This window comes from Melanostigma gelatinosum (genome assembly GCF_949748355.1).
Source record: "Melanostigma gelatinosum genome assembly, chromosome: 6".
Lineage (NCBI taxonomy): Eukaryota > Metazoa > Chordata > Actinopteri > Perciformes > Zoarcidae > Melanostigma > Melanostigma gelatinosum.
The window spans coordinates 9,968,233-9,986,389 of record NC_136639.1 but is presented as its reverse complement, the minus strand read 5'-3'; the positions used below and the strand labels follow the sequence as shown (position 1 = coordinate 9,986,389).

General features: G+C 46.1%; 1 protein-coding gene across 8 annotated transcripts in view; it reads left to right on the top strand.

Moving 5' to 3' along the window:
- Window positions 1-18,157, top strand: part of ncor2 (nuclear receptor corepressor 2) — a 70,990-nt gene that overhangs the window by 30,833 nt on the left and 22,000 nt on the right. For all 8 annotated transcript variants that reach the window (XM_079269567.1, XM_079269572.1, XM_079269569.1 and 5 more), the window contains exons 7-17: window positions 2,213-2,269; window positions 2,950-3,002; window positions 5,394-5,460; window positions 6,321-6,493; window positions 6,639-6,732; window positions 8,292-8,470; window positions 9,101-9,155; window positions 9,248-9,346; window positions 11,588-11,772; window positions 13,113-13,273; window positions 14,324-14,386. In XM_079269567.1, coding sequence (XP_079125693.1) covers window positions 2,213-2,269; window positions 2,950-3,002; window positions 5,394-5,460; window positions 6,321-6,493; window positions 6,639-6,732; window positions 8,292-8,470; window positions 9,101-9,155; window positions 9,248-9,346; window positions 11,588-11,772; window positions 13,113-13,273; window positions 14,324-14,386 — 1,186 coding nt within the window. The remainder of the gene's footprint in view (window positions 1-2,212; window positions 2,270-2,949; window positions 3,003-5,393; window positions 5,461-6,320; window positions 6,494-6,638; window positions 6,733-8,291; window positions 8,471-9,100; window positions 9,156-9,247; window positions 9,347-11,587; window positions 11,773-13,112; window positions 13,274-14,323; window positions 14,387-18,157) is intronic.

The following is an 18,157-nucleotide window of genomic DNA, read 5'->3' as shown; positions in this document are numbered from 1 at the left end:
CCACACGGGTAATTCAGTGACTGTACTTTGGCTGTCATGGATCTGATGAAAGCTACGATGGCCTGTTACCCGTCTGTATGGCTGCATTTGTTAAATTGCCGCTGCAGTTTCTTTCTGATGCTTTATGTGCAACAAGAAGAACAATGGCTCATTTCAGTGTCGCTTTAAAACGGCTTTTTCAATCGGTCAATTTCAGGAGTAAAGATTACGTATGCGTCCTTGAGAGACGGATGTATTTAAGTCTTTTCAACATCTGCTTTTGTGACATCTATCTACCAAAGGTACATTAAGTGGTGATGTGTAAATGGTGTAATGTTAAAGCTTTGTGTTACATGCCAAGCCATTTATTTATTTATGTGTGTGTGTGCGTGCGTATATATATACATATGCGCGCGCGCATACCTTTTTGAGCTGGTGTCACTATGGTGTCATCTGTCCCCTCTGGGCTCGGTGTCACCAGCTTTCCCATACAGGGTTACAGGAGCATTTCTACCGACATCCCATTGTCAAACCCCGGGGACGGCTCAACTGAAGTTCAATCGTCTCATATTTGGGGCATAGCTGTTATGGACCTGAGCACAGGAGAAGAAAGCCCCTCTGAGAGCGCAGCATCATTATTCTGTTGAGCTATGCTGAATTCTCATGTACATGTCGTATTAAGATGGCCTTGTAGTTCTTTCCCCTTGCCTCGCTCTTTTGTTTTTGTGCGTGCGTGTGTGCGTGCGAGTGCGTGTGCGCGCGGATCGAGTGTGCACTTTCAAGCTCTCTATAATTATTCCCACTTTCAGAGAAAATGTAATACCCCATACAGCTACCTTTGAATTGCATCCATTCCCCCTCTTATTCTTGCAAAATTATTCATTTCTAGTCTTTAATGTGAAGAAATATTCCAAGAGTTTTCGATGTCCGTATCGTGCAGTCTTGTTTTTAAATTTAATTTACATTAAGAAAAAGAAGAGAAATCCGTGAGCCTCCCTACTCCCCGAGGATGAAAGGCTGGTTCTAATAATTGCTGTTCATGAACTGCTTCTGTAGTAAGCAGGCTCTCTGAGGCAATACACCTACTCACTGGTGAGGCATCAACACAAATGAGGAAATCAATGCAAAGCGAGTTAAGGAAGAGTGATCGCATTATGTTACTGTATCTGCATTTGACTAATATGCAAAGTCATGGTCTCATGTAAATCAGTGGTCCCTGATGTCATAGAGAAAATGCACTTTAAAAAACTGGAGCCCAGTCATCTGGCTTCACTCACAGGTGACCCAGTTGGAAGCCCGCGTTGAGTAAAGTTAAGCTGTGTGTGCGTGAGCTCCTCCGGAGTCTTTACATCCAAGTCCGGTAGCGTGACTCTCGTATAAACTTAGGAGTAGATCCCAAACACCTCCTGTGCTACTACGTCTGCAGTGAAGACGGGAGTGACAAGGAAGCAGCATGACATTGTGGGCGGTGAAGAAATACAGGTTGACGTGCACACACGTACCACCCCGGCAGGTTCCGTCTCGAAAATCTCCCTCTCCATCCAAACCCCTCCCTCGCCGTCCTTCCATCCCCTCCGTGAACGTGTCGGTCTGCGAGGTCACCGAAGGAGATGGAGTGAGATGGAAAGCAACGGAGCATGTGGTGTGTCACCAAGGAGGGTCCGTCTGATCGATGAAGCAGAGAGAGAGTACAGAGTGGGGTATTCTGGGACACTGCTCACACATTTGTCTGCTGGAGCTAAATATAACAATGTTTGGAGGAGCAGGGCTGTGATGGAGGTCATCCAGAGACGCAAAAAAAAAAGCTGATTGTTGTATGTAGTGAGCTGGAGGTGAGATGTTTTTGTCTCTTCTGAGATGAGCGCCAGAGCCCTTTAGCCCCCCCCCCCCCTCTCTCCTTTCCCTGTTTTTGTGCTCTGTCTCTCCCACTCACTTTCTCTTCCACTCCCACCTGCTAGCCTGCCTTGCCTGCTCTTTCTACCTTCCTCTCTCTCTGCTCAGGGGATGTGAGTAACCTTTTTTTTTTTTTCTGGGAGAGGAAAGCGGGAGCTGTGGCCCAGCTTGAGTTAAAAGCTCTAATGATAGTCGTTGCATCCATCTCTCCATCCGTCCGTCCAGTGAGCGGTAGCGTGGGCTCAGTGATCAAGTGAGCGGGCTCACAGCGTTGCTGTGGTGATGGCTGAGGCGCATGCGGCCGGCTAATGTACTTCTTCTGTTTGTGTTTCCTCACCAGAAAAAGGCAGAAGAGGCTCACAGGGTACTGGAGGGACTGGGACCCAGGGTAGAACTGGTGAGTGGAGGCTTTGATTTCGTATGTATGTATTTTGTTCCCTGCTCGTGCTTTTGCATTATTGAAGCAGCGTTTTATTGAAGCGGGATAAAGGATGCTTAGGGGAGAGACCAGGACCACATTCATAGGTGCAAGGCTCTTCAGCAGGGGTGTAAAGTAACAAAGTCGAAATATTTTATTAATGTACCCAAAGCTGCTTAATATACTCGCATCAGGGTGCAATGGAAAAGGATCGCTTGCACCCAAACCCACTTTTTATTTTAGACAAATTCCCAGACTGCCTTTGTTTGCAATATTTTTCACTTAGTCATGAATTTGCTTGCACACACGATATCTGTCCACACATGTATCTGTTCGTCTTACTCTCATACACACAGTGATCTTCATCACTTAGTTCTATTCAACCTTTTGAGCTCATGCTAGATGCTACATGAAACGGGTTCCTCTGTCCTGGATGACGTTTCTTTCTTTCTTTAGTTCTTTGGATTGAATTTGATCGGGTTGTTGGGCTTCAGTCAGTCACAGCTTGTTATTTGCTAAACATTTTTCAATCCTGCAGGCACGGTCAAGAGTCGAGGAGATGTTTGCATGAACTCTGTCATTCTGTAATCTGTTCATTTACAATCTGTTGCACAACTGAACATATGGCTAATGTTTTTTGTTCCTTTTGTGTGTTCCAGCCTTTGTACAATCAGCCTTCTGATACCAAGCAGTACCATGAGAACATCAAAATGTGAGTCTGTCACTACGTATGACTACATGCTTCCATGTTAAGGAATGTTTGTATCCAGCCATTCAAGTAACTCTAAGAGAGTTTATACGGGAGTGTACAAATTAATAAACGTATATTGGGGCATATGCATATATCATTTTGTTAACTTAGCAGTGAAACTTTCTGTAATTAACGAGGGCAGCGACAAAGGGTGAAAAGATGCCAAAGACCTTATGGAAAAGGCCCTCCGCTGTTATAGGGGCCATTATTGTAGCAAAACTATTTGCAAAGCATGGCTGCCTTTTTGCTACACCTCTGCTGTGACAGAGATCTGCACATGTTGTGTTTCTGTACCGCTCTGTCCGCACTACAGACCACCAGTCGGCGGCAGCACCCAGCGGACCGGGCAAAACTGTCCGACTCTGTTAACCGGTGACTTTCAGCCCGAATGCATCTGTGGTTGTCGTAGTTCTGACAACTGTTGAAAACAGGAGAATACGTAACTGTCCTCATGAATGCCTCTTTGTTTAGTTTGTCATTACAATGTTATAACATATCTGGTTCCTCTTTGAATGCTTGTTTTGAAGATATGAGTCCATTCAGTCGCGTTTTGAACAACTTGGAAATGGTACGGAAGCTCACTGTTGTATCGTTTTGAGGACCTTAAACGTGTGAGTTAATATCACAGTGGTTGTTTTGTATGCTTCGGAATGTGACAACCAGCTGCCAGCGCTTTAACTCCTCAGGATGGCTGTCTCGGCAGCCAACATTGCATTCGGAGGATGTTTAATGGATCATGTCAATTTCTTATGTTAATGGAATTATGCAGAGATTACACAACTCTGCCGTGTCTTATCAATAAGGCTCTGTAATCTTGAGTATAACTCACTGTGGCCCATCGAGGGGCAGCACCAGAGCTCGTCGGCACTGTGGTGTGGGCACAGTGCCGAACCACAAGATGTCTGACCTCTCGCCAGAACGCTGCTCTGTCGTCACCCCTTTTGATCCCTGCACCGTTTGATCAGTATTATTGCCTCAAAGCAATTAACTGAAAACTCTTCCTCTGTGTGTGTGTTATTAAATACCACTGTGTCACTTTGAGACAGCACAATTGGCTTCTTTGTTTTGCTAACCGGTTTGCTAACCTTGGCACTCATCCCTGCTGGGGTTAGATGAGTGCCGATTTCTCTGTGGAGCTCCCGGCATCCGAGTCCCCATCCCAGTTCATCTACTGCACACAGCTGATGATATTGCCTTTGCATATTTAGACTGCTATGAAAACAAAAGCAATCTTTGAAGTCTGAAAAAGGTTTTGCTGAGCGTGCGTGTACCTCTGGGGGAACATCTGTCACAAGCGTGCGTATAATGAATCTTTCAGCCATCGTGTTTTAGAGGTATTATGCCAAATTACAGTGTTCTCCGGTATCTCAGAAGTGGCGCAGGCTTAGAGAACAAAGGAAACCTTTCGTACGGGTTCAGAGTTGCTAATCTTTCCCTTTGCCATCTGCCGTCCGGAGGACAATACCATCTCTGTCTTTGCGGGGCTTCATCTTATCAGTCCTGTTTTTGCCATCCCAAGTTATTTCTCACACATTATATGCCCCCACGGAGAGCGTGGCCATCAACAGTATCTAGCTGGATTCAACAGTATTTGTCGTTTCTGCTGCAATGGCTTCGCTAAATATGTCTGTTTGTGTGGGAGTGTTTATGTAGGTTGGGGGTTAAGGCTGTTTAGATTTAACTTGAGTTTGTTATTGCAGTTAACATGTTTGGGAAATGGAGAATAGGTCATCCTGTGTGTTTATCCCTCCCGACCCATGAATGTTATCATGCCATCGTCTAATTTTCTCAAAACTTCAAAACTCCAATAGTATCCCACTTTGGTTGTCTTCTGTCCTTGCCTGTGACCCGAGGGCCCCTGCGGCTCAGCTGAAGTGACTAATCTAGAATAATCTTACATTAATCAGTGCGGAAAGTGACCTTACAGCTCGCAGATGTAGTGTTGGGAATACAATTCTGTCTCGCGGCACAGAAAGAGACAAACTGAGTGGCTGCCTGAGGAGATTACTGGCCCTGACCTTTTATTTGAAGCACTGTGGCTGGCTGTTTCCAGCTCAGACAAGTTTTTATAAGTTTGGCTCACCTCGCTGTCCTTTCCACCCAGAAGCAAGTTTATCGAGCGGTGGCACACAAGGACAGGCATTGTTTGCAAGTGTGGTCTTTGTTTGTTTACTGGGTAAAGACTGCAGAGGGTAGAACCATGTGTACCCGAGGATCTAGATAACATCACATGCATCGATTTATCAAGTGGAAAACGTGATGAAGTGTTGTGAATGTCCTCACCGTGTCCTTGTGTTCGTATCCCTCTGCCCCGCTGTAATCTCCACACCTCTCCTTCTTCAACCCTCTTAGAAACCAGGCGATGAGGAAGAAGCTCATCCTGTACTTCAAGAGGAGAAACCATGCTCGTAAGCAGTGGGTAAGTAATTGCTCGTGTGAAACTGGGGCCAGCTGCTCCTGAAGTGAGTTGCCATTTTAAGCAGACCAGAGAGGAATAAAGCTCCGAGCATGATCTGTTGTCAGTGCTCTTACTGTGCTTTGGGGAATAGATTGCTTTTGAAAAACAAAACAAAAATCTCTCGCACACCTCGACAAAAAAAAAACCAACCCCTACATCTGTTGAATTCTCATGTCAGGCAAGCACTTCTAATGATTCCAGTGATCGAGGTAGACTGAGCCAAAGAGCACGACTATAAATAAAGCCGGGATCAATGAGGTGAACTCGCATGCCAGAGACAGGCAGACATCTTCAAATCCACTAGCTCGACAGAAGATCGTTGTAGCAAATCAAGTTTCTTGCTATGGAATTTGCATCTATCCACAAGAAGGCAATATATTTATTGCAAATTGATGTGAGGCCAGAGAGAACAGATCAAATGCCGCACCTGCGGGGGGGGGGGGGTTAGCGGAGTGTAGAGAGACATCACCTTGTGGTTTATGAGCCTATTGAGGGTCGTGTCTCCGCCAGGTTTAATGGTCTGCTTTACAGCCCGCCTGTGTGGAAGCTGTGGTCTGTTGTCGGCTCAAGGCCAGACTCCCTGTAGAATACCAACATATCACTTTGCCCTCTTCTGAACATGTAGAGGTTCATGGTGGGACACGACGGAAAGGTAGAGAGAGCTTAGGAAGATTTCTGAATGTAATTCACTTAGTTTCTCAGACGTATTGGTCAATTAGTGTTCTGTCTTTAGATCAAAGGGGGAAACGGGGAAGGGATTATTGATATTTAGGCAGATCTGCAATGGATTGAGAGATCTTTATCTTCCTGCGGTGCTCCAGGAACAGAAATTTTGCCAGCGCTATGACCAGCTGATGGAAGCCTGGGAGAAGAAGGTGGAGCGCATCGAAAGCAATCCGCGGCGCCGAGCCAAGGAGAACAAGGTGCGGGATTACTACGAGAAACAGTTCCCAGAGATCCGCAAGCAAAGGGAGCTACAGGAGCGCATGCAGAGGTGAGGTCACAAGAGTATAAGGAACTTCACTTCTGGAGGTGCCTAGTCACTGATCCTATTGGAAATACAACAGTGGGTTTGATTCAGTCACAGACATGTGGGTGGGCTTTTGAGTGACAGGTCTTCTGTGTTCTTCCTGCTGTAGCCGTGTTGGGCAGCGAGGAGGCGGGCTGGCCTCGTCTGCAGCTCGCAGTGAACATGAGGTCTCCGAGATCATCGATGGAATATCCGAGCATGAGGTGAGCTCCCCTGCCCAAGATGTTTGCCCCTCTACTTCCTCTTCTAAACATTCAGGGTGTATTCACGCTGTCGCACTCCTGAAGTTCAAATCGTCTGATTTGTATTTGAGGTTGGCGCTGCTGCCAGGAATGAAACCTGAAGACTCTGACGCTGGTGCATCAAAACACTCACTCGGCTTATTTGTATAACATGTAAATATGAATGTGCCTGTTTCTTTAGTAATTAGGGCAAAACAGTAATTAAAAGAAATCAAGTTGGGCAAGTCTCTAAATTGAGTCATTTTTGGCTTCCTCACTCAAAACCATATATAATCATCTTTATGAATATTATTTAATGGCAGTGCATAGTAATAAAGTAATAGTAAAGTAAAGCAATAGTAAACAGGAACAACTTACTGTAGATTTGTTTCAGAGGCATATGGCACTCGATATGTGCATATGATACAGCTGTTATTCAGATATGATGGTATGCCACTGGAGTATGTGTTGTAGCTAAGCTAGCAGGGATAGCCTAAGCTAAATGCTAGCTCTTTAAGGCCACCGCAGCCCAGTGGCAGGCACAGCAGCGCAGCTGCTTTCAATTGAAATGCTCCCAAAACTTTGATAGTTTCTGGCTGTTTTCACTGCCCGTCTGTCTTTCTACTGTCGTCCCTCTTTTCTCTTTCCATTTATAACATGCGCAGCCAACACATTGGTTGGTGCAACAGTAATATTTCTCTCTGTGTACTCGTCCCCTGTATTATAGTTCTGTGAAATTATAAATATCAGCATGGGATATAAAATCACCTGCATGTCGTAGCCTGCAGATTCAGCTGCTTTTGGAATGATCAACGGTGTCCGTCTCGTCCAAGAAAAGCATTTTTTTAGCAGTTGTTCAAGCCCGCTGTGTAAAATTTTTATTAACTTTTATTTGACCTGACTTCAAACATACCTCCCAAATTCATACTGTTTCAGCTCACATGTTGCCATAGTTGCATTCCAATAATTTAAAAGTTGATAGTTCACACATTTCACATCCAGTTGAAACCAAATACGATTGCCTGATTCAATTTAGGACAAAAAAAATATATTATATATCCAACTATAATTTTCATAAGAATTGCGATGGCGCTGACTGACAGAACCAGATAAATGTCTTGCTTATAATTCATGTTAAAAGTCTTGTTGGGCCGTGAGACTCTTGCACTGGGAGCTCTCAGTGTTAAGGAGGAGCACGCTCTGAGCAGACAGCCGTGATATCCACTACTCGCACGTTAGACCTGTTCCCGGTCCCATTAAGCTGAGCACCGTGTCCAATCGGGTTGTCTCATCTCAAGAAAAGCTCCCTACCTTCTCCAGATAGCACAGCGCCTTTCCCATATCCCCCTCCTACCCTCAGACGTCATCTCACTTTTAAGATCGGGTAATGGTTGAAGAGTGACAGCAAAGTGAGAGTATACATTGACTGCTGAGCCAACGAGACACCTTGAACTTCCAAGTCAATACAAGCACCATGCTGTCAGACAATGACCGACCCACTCACTCCATGTTGGTTTCTGTGTGTCCTTTGTGTACGCCAGAACACGGAGAAGCAAATGCGGCAGCTGGCGGTCATCCCTCCGATGCTTTTCGACGCTGAGCAGCAGCGCATCAAGTTCATCAACATGAATGGACTGATGGCCGACCCCATGAAGGTGTACAAGGACCGGCAGGTGATGAACATGTGGAGCGAGCAGGAGAAGGACACGTTCAGAGAGAAGTAAGCTCAACACCTCGGTAAAGTCACAGTGGCAGACTTCATTTCCTTTTTTTTATCTTTATTTCCCGAGCAGCTAGATTGGGTTTCCTTTGGCCAAATATACACTAAAATTGTTTTCCACCAAGAGTACAATGTATGAACAGAAAGCGTTTCACACTAAACTGTACATTCTATCCCAAATTATCTTTATTAATGATCAAATGAGCTTCTTTTTAAGCGACAGGATTGAAGCATGTCCTGTTCTGTTATCTTGTGGTATTGGAGTGGTTGATAGTGGGTCAGTGAGTTGTTGGTAAGGAAGTGAATCTTCCCCTTTCGTGAGAAACGAGAGGAGGCATTTCAAGCTGACGAATCGGATTAAACCCACACAGTTGACTTTAAAGTCTACCCACAGGCAAAGATAGAGCTTCACTTTCTTTGTCTTATAATTTTGATCCAAAACATACATTAAGATATTAGATCACTTGTAATTGTTTGGTGTCATTTTTTATAATTTGTTAGATGTATGTCAGATCAATGTTTTTTTAAGTAACCGTAGTCTTCATTTTCTTTTTCTTTTGTGTCGGTGCCAATGACTTTGAGTCGTTCCAGTGCCGGGTTGCTAGCGTTTCTTCTCTTCTCCTCCCACAGGTTCATCCAGCACCCCAAAAACTTTGGTCTGATTGCATCTTTTCTGGAGCGAAAGGTAGTGACACAATTATTTTTGTCTGCTTTTTCTAGGCAATCCAGTCTTCTCAGGAAATGATTTTTCAAAAACTCATTTCTTCAATGTTTCAGACGGTGGCGGAGTGTGTGCTCTTCTACTACCTGACCAAAAAGAATGAAAACTATAAGAACATAGTGCGGAGGAACTACAGACGCCGAGGAAGAAGCCAGGTACTTTAAATCAAAGCCCAATCGCACATGAGCTTTGTTGGCCTGAAAACCCGAGGGCATCACGAACCCTTGCTTTAAGAAGCCTCGTGTTGTCAGCGGCAGTCACTTGGCTAACTCACACATTTGCTAGTTGGCCAAAAACTTGTTTTCTATTTCATGTCATTACACACCAGGGCTGATGCACTTCCCTGTTATCAAACTGGTTTGTCGGGAACTACCAGTATTTACTCTTCCCCTATTTTTCTTGTCTACAGTGAATTTAACTTGACAAAGACTTTCCTCTGATTTTATCCAGTTGGACAGCAGATAATTTTTTTTCTATGGAGATATGAATATGCGTTGACTTTGCAAAGCAGACAACGTTGTGCTGCGCAAAAACAGCACATGCAATAGGATTTAAAATCCTTAAACTACTGAAAATGGGACATTGTGTTGCTTATAAATGTGTCTTGTTCTCACTACAAGCACTGGAGTTCTAGTGATGTCTTTACAGAACAGTGAGCTCGTCGAAGCCACAGCACTCCCACAATGAAGAGTTCAAAAAAACAAAAACGGCAAAGGTCACACGTGTGCTGATCCATTGCCACAATTTGCTCAACCCCATCACGCCAGCACTATTTCCATAATGACAGTTTTTAAACGCAGCTCATTTCTATTGCTAATGAGCTCCCAGTTATTACTTAGCCCCAGATCAGGTGCTAGCTGTTAAACCTCGTGGTGGCGGGTGCTAAAGAAATGGCACATTAATTTACTGCTGACCTTTTCCTCTGGGTACGAGGGTGGCGTCTCCTCATCCTTCCTGAAGAAATCTCTCGCTCATTACCCGGCGGTTTGCCTCCACATCTCTTTGAGCAGCAGCTAACACTAATAGCTTGCTGTCTCAGAGGGAGGTCGCTGGAGAGGAGGAGCACAAAGTGCAGTGCAATATGTCAGAGCGACTGCAAATGCTATTAGAGAGAGGGAGGGGAAGTAATAGCTGAATGTTAATGCGTTTCCAGCTGTAGGCTTGTTTTCTCAGTGCTGTCGTGGAGTAGCTACACTTTCTATAGGGCAGTGCGAACATTTTTCTATAGTTAGGATGGATGGAGATTGTTGTCCTGATGATGTGTCTGGAGGAAGGAAGAACTGTGACGCTGAGTGACCATTATGTCCTTTTGAGTTGCGTTGTTTTTGTTGCTTTCTGCCTGAGTTCATTTCAAAGGGAGGGAGAGAGAGGACATTAGTGATATTGAGCAAATGGAGATAAAAGTAGCTTCTCTAAATGAAAGGTGATCTGGCTATTCTGCCTTCCCTCTTTCTCTAATCTCCCTCTTTTTTTCATAGTTTCTCTCCCTCCTTTCATTCGGTAGCTCACTCTCTCTCCATTCCATTTGTGTCCTTTTTATGTTCCCTTGCCAGGAGCCACATGTAATGTGTCCTTTTATAGAGCAGATGTGTAGTAAAGAGACCAACAAAAGTTTGGGTTCTTTGGATGGCGATCAGCAACTACTTGGAGCTGACGTTCTGATCAGTTTTAGTTTGTCTGCTTGGTCAACATTAAGCTGTGTTTAAAGTTGTTGTGGTCACACTGCATGTCTGGTGTGATCTGAACTCTAACCCTAAAAGCCCAGACACACAGGAAATTGGTAAGGAAGTGGTTCTGGGTGCTTAAAGAGCATATTTTTGAACTTTCGTATGCTGTTTTGTTTTGTTTATGCAGAAAATGAATAGAATCTTTTAGGTTGGTAACTATTCTGTACTTTAAAAAAGAAAGTGAACCAGTCATACGTCAAAGATAGAAATGGTTTCATGTTTCATGTTTTTCAAAACACAATGGTGCGGTTTGTTGTCTTATCTCTTCAACAAACGACAACAAAAAAAACCCCGCCAGACATCATACGGTCTGCAGCTGTGTGCCCAAAGTACATTTCTCTGAATAGTGTTTTAGTTATCAGATCTGCCACAGGAAGAGCGGCGTCACTCACTGAGTATATGGTTCAAAGGCACTGTGGCTGGTAATTACAGAGAAATATTGGAGCAATCTGCTGAAGTGAAACGGTTACTTTCTACAGTGAACTAAATTTAAATGCTATGCGAAACGATTAAGTGATCACTTCCATCTTTCATGTGTGTGCATCCACACATTGAAGTGTATGTTTTTTAGGTGCACAGGTTACAGGGAAGGTGAAGGTGTTTGTTGGTGAATCTGTAGATCTAGTTACCCGGGATTGATTTCTGTTGTTTCCGTCTCCCTCGTCGCAGCACGGCCAGCAGCAGCAGCAGCAGCAGCAGCAGCAGCAGCAGCAGCAGCAGCATCAACAGCAGCAGCAGCAACAACAACAACTGCACCGGGGCAGCCAAGAGGAGAAGGAGAAGGAGGAGAAAGAGAAGGAGGGAGAGAGGGATGAAGAAAAAAATGAACCCGAAGACAAGGAAGATGGAATGAAGTGAGTCTCTTATTAATACTGACCAAAACGTCCTGCCCGGAGTCATCTCATTTGCGTCAAACTCCTCTTGAATTTGTCAGTCCAAACATTGTGCGCTGCAGAGATGACTCAACGCACTGATCCATTAGAGAAGCACGCTGACAGAGTGAGACAGTGAAAACATGTCTGCCACATTGTATGAGCCTGACCTCTACAGCTGCAGCTATCTTCTCCCGTTCCCCATTTCTCCGACGCACACTTTTAGATTTGTTCCCGGTCAGATGGAGGAGGAGTAAGTTTTGGTGAGCAGGGACCGTTTCTGTGAATCCAATCATTCTGTAACCCTCTCACCTCCAGCCAGACATTCCACCTACTGCAAATTCAAGTGTTCTTTCATTCTCTCCATTAAAACAGCTGTTTTCCTGTTTATGCGTCTCCCCTTCCCAATTGGATGCAGAGTTTCATTTTTTAAATTCTGTTAAGTCTGGATTTGTTTTGGTGGGGGAAAATAATCAGTACGGTTAACCGAGCTGTAAATTAGAAACGTCAGTGTGTAAGGAGGTGTGTGTGTGTGTGTGTGTGTGTTACAGTGTTTTCAGGCACTGGGCCAGCAAAGGATGCAAAACAACAGATGGAATATGACTGCTATCTGGAGCCTGATAATTCATCAATGAATATGACAGTCTTATGTCTGTATGTGTTCACACGCTATAGGCTGTACACTGCAATAGTTTTCAAGCGATGGCAGGTCCTATTTATTAGCAGTAGTGTCGGACTAGAAGAAGAAGAAGATGAGGCACTGCCTACTGACTCCCTGCTCTGAGGCGAGTCCAGAGGACCGTGTGACTCCCAGTGCACCCTGCTGCCTGCCTGTCGCTGGCACAGCTGGCTCGCCTATATTTAGAGTGCCACCGGCTCCCCTCAGCAAGATTAATGGTGCTGGGGGAAGATGAATGCAGGAGCAGTATAGGTTCAAACTCTGTGGCTGTCTCCTGGCATGCCATTGTGCTGACACTCGATAAATTATCTTTGGGGGCGAAAAGAAAAGACAGAAAAAGCAGAGTCTGTATACACTTTAACATTTTGTCTTTCAAGATTGTGTTTCAGTCTGCAGAATCCTCTAGTCACCTGCAGACAAACATGCAGTGTAGAGGCTGCATTAGGGACAGTGATGGACAAGTACGTTTGAATGACATTTTTGGGACGAACTGAATAGCAGCATGGCCCATATTTGAGTCTCAGACAAGGTTGTATGGGTGTTATTTCACTGGTGAGATGTCTCTTTTTGCAGTTGCTAAACTGCCATCATCAAACCCTCTTGTGTTTCTCTTGCTGACCGTGTTGACATTTCTCACACACAGGGACGACACCTCTGGAGAAGACGCCGAGGACAAAGAGCCCACCGTGGCCTTTAAGGGTCGACGCACAGCCAACAGCCAGGGGCGCCGCAAGGGCCGAATCACCCGCTCAATGACCAGTGAGGTGGAGGAGACCACCACACCGCCACTCAACAATGAGCTCGGTCAGTCTCTTTTTGACATTTAAATCCATTTCGCATTCGGCTACAGACGCATGTCGCACAATTAAACTGCTGTGATATACCCGATGAACACACAGCCAGGACAAGAAACCTTATTTCTCATTCATTGAGATAATATAATGGCTAAAGGCAGTTATGTAGGACAACGTGTCAGGTTTACGGATGAGTATTTCACGACCATCGTGCAGGACTGACTTTGTCACCTTTGATCTAGTTGTGGCCTCCTGCCCCACACCACAAGAGTGCACTGTTGTTCCTTTTGTCTTCATCCACCAAGTGACACTCGAGTGACACAAAGTGGCATGATAAGAAATCCAAACGGCGAAACGTTTATGATCTGCACTTTCAATCCCCCCTGTCGACGAAAGTATTATTTGAGGACAAACAATATTCACTGTGTCAGCAGTGTCCCACCCCCCTCCCCCCTCCCGCTTAGCTCTTTGTTTCCACGCAGATGGCAAGTCAGCCATGCACACTCTCGCTGCAGGCTATCAGGGATTTTTTTTTGATGTTTTAGCAGTTGTGTGTGTATATGCTGCCGTCGCTCCTGCAGCACAGGTTTAGTCACAGGGAATCCCCTGGTGACTCTGACTGTAGGCCCCCCCCCCCCAACTTCGACTGCTCGCTGGCCCACGGTGCCCTTCACAGGTCCTTACAGAGGACACAGAAGCTCTCACTCTGCTGTCAGCCAGGCAGGGTCGGCCTGGCTTGTGGGCTGCGCGGGGGGAAAGAAGCCAGTTGTTTTGTCTATAATCATTAACCGACTTCTCTCCTTGGGTTTCCTGCTTCCTCCATCTAAAACAAACAGTCCCCAGCGACCCACGCTGTAGTGCCTCACTGGCAAGCAGCACAAGCTACCCTGCCCCCCCCCACCACCACCACCACCCTCTTATTGTTTTTTCTCTCTCTCTCTTTCCTTTCCTCTTGTCAGTCACTCCCTAACTGACTTTGTGGCAACTGCCCACTGCCCCCTCCCCTCTCCTCCCGCCTTCTCTCACTTGGTGGTTCTCTATTTTTTATTTTTTTTAACAGCTAATCTGGAGATGAATGAGAGCTCTCGCTGGACTGAAGAAGAGATGGAAACTGCCAAAAAAGGTAATGCAGTGTAAACCTTTCTTCTCCCTCTGAAGTATAAATGTAATCTAGTCGCTGTGTATTGTAACAAGAGTCGCCGAAAGAAAGAACACTCGCAGCAGTTCAAGCACAGTTTTGTTTTTTTGAAAGCACAGACGAGTGATGCGGCTGTGACTTCCTGTCAGTGAGGCAGCTACCACCACGTGCTGCTAGGTTGTGTCTATGCGCTTATGTGTCAGTCTGCCTGGACTGGACCCGTTGCTCTTTAGAGCCGTGGCTCTGGGTCAAGGCGGCCTGTCTTTTTTTTTGTTTTTTTTTATCACGCAGGCTGTAAAGTCTACCTCTATCAGCCAGCCCCTGTAAATGCAGCAGCCATTAACTCAACATGACTGAAGATTACCGAGAGGCCCATAGCTGATTCACAGAGGTCGATGACCTCCTGCCCGTTTTCCTATCGCCAGCGCTCTGCCCGAGTGTGTTCCACGGTGTTTGTTGCGTTCGGTCCGTGAGTCTCAGTTACTGAAATAATCAGCTCCTCGCCGTCAGTGGTTTCTAATGCGTCCTGCTCTTTGGATAGGAACTCCCCCCCCCCCCCCCCCCCCCCACTGGTCCTTTGCACCAGATTGAGGGTCAGATCTGGTTCTTATCTGATCGGCTAGTTTTACATGTTCCCAGTAAATGTGATCTGTGTTGCAGTCCGTCATGTTGATATTTATAAACATCTTTATCTTTGACTCCTCGTATTGCCAAACGTTGGCCTCAGCTGTGTATTTACATGCCTCTTTTTCTTTACAAGCTGTGTCTTTGTAAATATTGTTCCATCTTTGTAATGTGGAGCCCTGCTTTCTGTACTTGACTCAACGCAATTTCATTGCAAATTCATGGCTTCTGCCTCGTGGCCATATTAGTAGATGATGAGTCATCTTTCTTTGTGTGACTCTCAGTTCTGCTTGTGACTAACTTAACCTGTCTTCCCTTGTAATCAACAGTGGATGAAGGGCCTCTTGCAAGCAAGCAGCTCTCAGCAGCTTAAGCGTGATATTTAAGCCACATTTGGTCATCGTTTATCGCATCGGTCTCCTGCTAAGTGTGTGTAGTGTCTCCGGCAATTTTAGGTCTGTGTATACGTATGGGTTTGTGTGTTTTTTCAGGTTATTTTTTACGAAACTGGTGCTGGCCTGGCTTGGAACACAGTCCTGTGTAGTAATCCTGGTTAATGTCTTTAGTTCCATTATCCTGCAGTGGGATTAGTGGGGCTCTCCATCCCAGCGGATTAGCTTGGTGGGAGCAGGGCTTCTATGAAGGGCTTATGTAACCACAACCACAGAACCCCAGCTACAGTCCGGAGGGCCGAAAGGGGAGGAGTTGCTCTCGCTTTTTTTCATCAGTTCTGACAACCACCCCCACACCTGCCAAAAGGGAGATTCCCCTTCCAAGAACTCGCACTCCAAGATCATAACTCCGCCCACCCAATTTCCTCATAGTATCTCCCTTGCAGGTGCTTGGCATGTATATGTTTTAAGGAGGCTTAGGTGTCCTGATGTTAATGTGTTTATCCCTTTGAGCTAAACAGATCAGAATAATGGCATTTATAGTGCCTGGCAGGACATCGGCATTCCGGCATGGCAGCATCAGCCAGCGCTGCCTTAAAGGATGGCGTGGATAGATCACTCTTGTCTTCACCGCTCGTAAAGACTGCTACTTCATACGAGGGGCGGCCGGTCTTTGTAAAGCCCCTCGCTTAAAGACACCAGTTGTGTGTGTGTGTGTGTGTGATTGCATGTGCACCCTTCTTGGCTTGCGTTTATGTAAGTGCACTAATCTTGCAGGCTTTGCTTTGGGTGCAAGCAGACAGGCGGCTTGATAATGGCCCCTGTGCTCTGCTCGCTGGAAGAGCACATTTAAAGGAGCAGCAGGTAGAGAATGCCATGTTTATATATTTTCCTTCACCTCCACTGTTGCTCCATCGCCGCCTCTCATTCTGTCCACGTCCCCTCGGACGGGAGATGGCAGCGGCCCAGATTGGCAAAGGCTGTAGAGGATTTGGCAAGCGCCTCTCCCCCCCCCCCCCCCCCCCCCCTCACTTTGTCTCTCCCCTCACTCCGTGTTGTTATAGACTGGAGAGAGAGGTCACATTCAAGATGAAAAGCAGGTCAGTCAGGAAAAATGTGAAAGCCTTTATGCTTTCTCATGGTATCAACATCAACTAAACCCCTCCTCCCTCCTCCCCGTCTCCCCCTTCCTCTCACTTTGCTTACTCTCCACTTCTGTATCCTTTCCTTTTCTCCATTGTCTCTCTGGCTCAGTGGCTCGCTCTCTCTCACTCTCGCACTGCTCTCTGTTTACTCTTGGACTGCCCGAGTGTGTGTTTGCGTCTGTGTGCTAGAGTATTAACAAGAGAGAGAGGGTTCGAGTGTGTGTGTGTACTCACTCACTCATGCGCGTGTGTGTGTGTGTGCGTGCCGCGGTGCCTGCTGGCAGACTGAGGTAGGGGGAGGGACGTACCGACCGAGGGAGGGAGGGAGGGAGGAAGGAGAAAAAAAAGAGAGATAGAGGAGAGATCAGATGAGGGGAGAGAGAGCCTGAGCACATAGCACCGCCCAACAGTCCCACTTTCCTGTGGAAGTCTTCCCAGACGACCGCCATTGGGGAGAGACACGGCGGAGAAGAACAGACCAGGCGCTCACCGGAGCTCAGGGAGGACGGAGTGAGAGGAAAAGGAGGGCAGAGGCCAGGAGCATGTGCTGTTTCGGAGCATGTCGACCTCACACCGGCTCAAGTATTAAGCCAGCTGGCAGGAAGAGCGCAGAGTCTGAGCTGTTTTCACCTCCTCTGCTCTGGATCGGAAGGCCCAGCCCTGAAGAGCTTCCCGGCCGGCCCCTCTAGAGATCAGACCGTCTGATACTGTTATCCACCGCGGGGCCACGAGACGACGGCCGGAGTCACAGGCATGTGACAGACAGGAACAACCACTTTCTGGCTGCACCAGGTGTTGATTTGACTTTTCTCTGGGAGGAGCTTATGGGAATACCGTGTTCTGATTGGCCGTGAGGCTACCACCTGCTTCAGTATCGCTGCTGCTGATTGGATGTTTGTTCCTTGTGCGTTTCCTCCAGCAACTAAGGCCCCGAGTCAACCAGAGCTGCTTCAGGATTGCACTTTGTGTGCTTGCATATAATGGATATAGCTTGAGGTCATAACAAAGGGACCGTTGACTTTAAGTGAATTCATTTGATATTGCTTCAGGTTCAGTGGGAGCAGCAAGATGTTTGTCTTGTTTGAATGTGTGTGTGCTACTGTTCTTGTTTGTGTGTTGTGTGGAGGGCGTCCGGCTTGTATGGCAGTCCACCCCCCCTGCCCTCTAGTGGGACAGCTGTAAAAGGTTAATAAGTGTCAGTCATGTGTCTCAGTCCTATTGGGACGAGTCAGGCTACTCGCTCTTCTTGTCTTCCTCGGAGAAGCTTTCCTAGAGATACCTTTTAGTGGCGGCGATGAATATTTCAGCTGAAACAGCTCTTCCACTTTAACACTTGACAGGTTGTAGGTGCACAGCAGCTTTTAGACACCAGCAGCTCAGACTTGAAGATCACCGTTGCTTGTTACAGTTCGTTTTATACTGACGTTATTAAATTCTCCGAATGACAGTGAATGTTATACGTCTGGAAGATGCACAGCTTTTACCGCCCTTTTGGCATGCTCGTTCATATTTCACGTGATCTGTTTATCTTCCTATCTTGGTCATCATTCACATAAATAAATACAGTCTTGTGAATATTATTGTAGAAGTTAAAC